Source organism: Eimeria mitis, genomic scaffold (genome assembly GCF_000499745.2).
Source record: "Eimeria mitis Houghton genomic scaffold, Emh_scaff2782, whole genome shotgun sequence".
Taxonomy (NCBI): domain Eukaryota; phylum Apicomplexa; class Conoidasida; order Eucoccidiorida; family Eimeriidae; genus Eimeria; species Eimeria mitis.
The window spans coordinates 1-3,686 of record NW_024015174.1 but is presented as its reverse complement, the minus strand read 5'-3'; the positions used below and the strand labels follow the sequence as shown (position 1 = coordinate 3,686).

At 52.1% G+C, this 3,686-nt stretch overlaps 1 protein-coding gene across 1 annotated transcript; it reads left to right on the top strand.

The window, feature by feature from the left end:
* Nucleotides 1-1,869: 1,869 nt before the first annotated feature.
* On the top strand, nucleotides 1,870-3,364 carry EMH_0058650 (uncharacterized protein; the record flags this gene model as incomplete). Its single annotated transcript, XM_038022486.1, has 5 exons — nucleotides 1,870-1,922; nucleotides 2,237-2,364; nucleotides 2,508-2,686; nucleotides 2,864-2,966; nucleotides 3,270-3,364. The coding sequence occupies 5 exons, from the start codon at nucleotides 1,870-1,872 to the stop codon at nucleotides 3,362-3,364; spliced, it is 558 nt and encodes a 185-aa protein (XP_037878340.1).
* Between the last annotated feature and the right edge of the window lie 322 nt (nucleotides 3,365-3,686).

Here is a 3,686-nt window from a genome sequence, read left to right as displayed (position 1 = left end):
TTGATTGTTGTTTAAGCTCGGTACTTCATGGCACGCTGATTAATTAAGTCCGATGAAGTAGGCAGGAACATCCTGTAACTTCCTGTACACCTTGAATATTTGCGATTCAGAGTGGTCATCCAATAGAAAGCGGTTCGACAAGTGTGCAGCATGGAGCCAGCGGCGTTGTCTCGCAGATGCCATTGAAGTTCCGTTTCATTTGCATGGCCTGGGTGAACCCAGCTTCAATTTCCGAAAGGAGTATACAAAGTTTATGCCGAAGAGGTAGGGGGCCTGCAGGTGTGAGCACAGTGGGCGTCTGGACTTTGTGTGCGCTGGCGGATAGGGCCGCAATGCGGCAAAACCTCTTCTGGCGTGACTATCGCTGAATGGTTTGAACGGAGTGTGCGCCCCTCGAAATGATGACGTTTGTTTTCGCGACAGTTGCGGACACTGTTGCGGTTCAGGCACTGTGAGTGCGGGCATGGCAGCTTGCTTGCATGCGGACAGACGCGTTGAGTTGCGGTGCAGGAAGAAGCGGGAGCCTGTTTTGCTTTAGCAGCGTTTTTCTCTCGTATCAACTGGGATAGGATGTTCCACTGTTGCTGTATTTGCTTGGAACAAGGGTTTTGAGAAAACGCACGGCGAAACGGAATCGGTGGCGGAGTATGGATTTAGCGCAATACGTGCTAGGTGGCAGCAACGAACACATGGTAACTTGTGTCGGCCGCTGACTCCTATAAACGAGCAGCTTGGTTTTCTATGATGGTGCTTGTTCTGCGGAGAATGCAAATAGCGACAGGCAGGTGGCGGCCGACGACGCGTGCAACTAGACCTGTGCAAATACGCATCACTGCTATGCGGAAGAGCGCAAAACCCGTAGCTCACTGTGCAGCAATCGGGTAGCAGGAGATAAGGCGAAAACCGTGGTACAGGCTGGTGCTGTTCGTCTGCCAAGATTCGTCAAGGTTGTCTGCATCTGGAAGAAGTACAATCTGTGAAAGCATCGCATATTTTGGTTCGAGGTCGGCATATCACGGCAAAGTATCCACAGCACTTTAACATTGGAGGCAGTGGCAACGGGACACTGATCGCCCTCCTGGTTGCACGTGGCGTTTTGCGCAGGCGTTTAGCATTTTTGATTATCGTTTATTTTCCAAGAAGAAGAAACAGTTCCAGTAGAACTCATTATGTAGCCAGCTTCACCTTTTTGCATTTCTTACGCAGCTTGCACTTGTTTCGCGTACCCTTGTTGAAATCCGGTCCGTCTGCTGAAATGGGCGTGCACGGTATCTGGCGCAGACATAGGGAATGTGCATATCTGAGCACCATGCGGTTTTGCAGCTTGTGAGTGCCCGCTTTCTGCTGCAGTGAGCTCATTCTTTCTCTGGCGTTGCGATCGATTTGTGTTCTGGCCAGAAAGCGTGCTGATTTGATCGACCCATTGTTGCATGGTTGCGAAAGGTTAAGCAAAACGTCTTTAGCAAGACTGATGCACGCGAAGAGAATGCATCATCCGTGGAGTTTTGTTTACTGTTACGTTTAAGCTGGTATAGCAGCGGGCACAAATAAGTATACGCATACGTGCAGCTCTATGCAGTCGCAGTGCGAAAAGACGTTGGAGCTTGTCTTTACTAGGCCGTGCTCAGTGCAGGTGTTTAGCGGAGAGGCGCGATCCAGCGTTGCTAGATGTGCTTGCGAGACAGATTTTGGAATTGCAAACGACCTACCTAAATTGATGAGGCAGTATATATGAAGCGCAGTATGTGGGAGGTGAGAGGAGGCCGTGGCGACCACCCGGTGGTTTCTGCCGAACGAACCACCGCGCAAGTCTTGCTTTGAAGGGTGGTACTTGTTTAGCTGTATTTTGCGGGGAGGTGAAGGCTGCGCATGTGTGAGCAGCGTGGCACGATTGACTTTGTGTACGCGCATCCACGGCCGAGGTGGGCAAAGCTTTCTCTGGGGTCAGAATCGCGCGCTGCCTTGTGCAGGATGTACGTCCATAGAAAGGATCTCATAATATTGGAGATGGACGTGGATACGGTTTGATTTCATGCATTGTGATTTCCACCGTAGAAGCGTACGTGTATGTCTGCAACTCGATGGGGCTGCAGTGCGGGAAGTGGTAAGAGTTTGTTTTGGCTTAGCAGTGCTCTTGTTTTGCGTCTAGTGGAGCACAATTCTTTGGCGTTGGGGAATTCGCTTGCACGAGAGGTCGTGGGGGGCATGTGCTTATGCTTTGCGTACATTTGCTAAGCTCTTTCTCTGGTCGGGATATGCACAATTCATGGACGTCATATATCTTCGAGCGCACTCGGCAGCTCACCGCGAAGCGGGCATATCACCCCAGTGGAAAATGCAAGGGCAACGGGAGGCAAGCCGTTGGTCAGCATGCGCATGGTGTTTCCTGCACGTCCTGAACATTGTTGACAGCCGATGCGTTGTCAACAAAGAGCGAGTCGGCATGAACCCTTCCTACATCTAGGTGCAGCGTTTCACAGTTAGCATGACGCTTGTGGTTGGTTCAGTTGCGGTGTCGAGCTCAGCGTCACCTGCTGACAGGAGCGTGCGCACTATTTGGCAAAATGATGAGGGATACGCACGTGTGGTTGTTGTGGGACTAAGGAGTTTGGGTTCGTTCATGTATTTGCCGCGCTGTGAAGATGCTTCTCTTGGCGTTGCGACCCCGCTGTGCTTTGCCCAGCAAGTACGAGATTAGAAGGAAATTCACTTGCTTCGCGCGGGTGGGGTCTCGTTAACGTTGTAGGTTTTTCGATGGCAGGCATGGATGTGCATGCGCATGCATGGAACGTTTCGGAGATGCAGTGTGAACAGGTGTGTGAGCTCATGTTGGTTTAGCCGTGCTCTTGCTGGGTGTCTACAGGGGCGTGGTGTTGCAGCGCTGGAAGGCGTTCGTGCGACGGCGCGCGCCATCACAGGCGACCTCATTAAAGTTGGGACGCAGCATAGCCGCAGCGAGAAAGGCGGTAGGGGACAGCGCTTATAGCAGCCCAGTGAAAAATGCAAGGGCGAAGGGAGGCGAGCGGTCGGTCAGCATGCGCATGATGCTTCCTGCGCGTCCTGAACATTTTTGACAGCCGTTAGGTTGCCAACAAGGTGCGAGTCGGCATGAGCTTCCCTTCCATCAGCCTGCAGCTTTTCGCAGTTAGCATGACGCTTGTGGTTGGTTGACTTGCGCTGGCCGAGCTCAGCTTCAACTGCCGAAAGGCGTGTACGCACTATTTGGCAAGAGGATGAGGGATACGCATGTGCAGTTGTTGTGGGATTAGGACGTTTGCTTTCGTTCATGTATTTGCCCCGCGTTGGAGATACCTCTCCTGACGCTGCGATGCCGCGGTGCTTTGCCCAGCAAGTACGGGATTAGAAAGAAATTCATTTGCTTGGCGTGGGTATGGATTCGGTTATGGAGCGTTGATTTGCAGCGCTGGAAGGCGTTTGTGCGACGGCAGCCGCGATCACAAGTGACCTCACTGAGCTGGCGAAGCAGGATAGGCGCAGCCAGAAATGCGGTAGGAGACGGCTAAGACTACGTGTTTCCCACGATAAGTAGACTGGATTGCCAATCCGGGATCTCACGAGGTAGCCTGTTTACTGAAGACACTCATACCTGAGGAAGACTGCAGCCTAGGGCGCCTTGAAGACAAATCGTAGAAAATATTCACTGCATTTGCATTAAACGGCCAGAG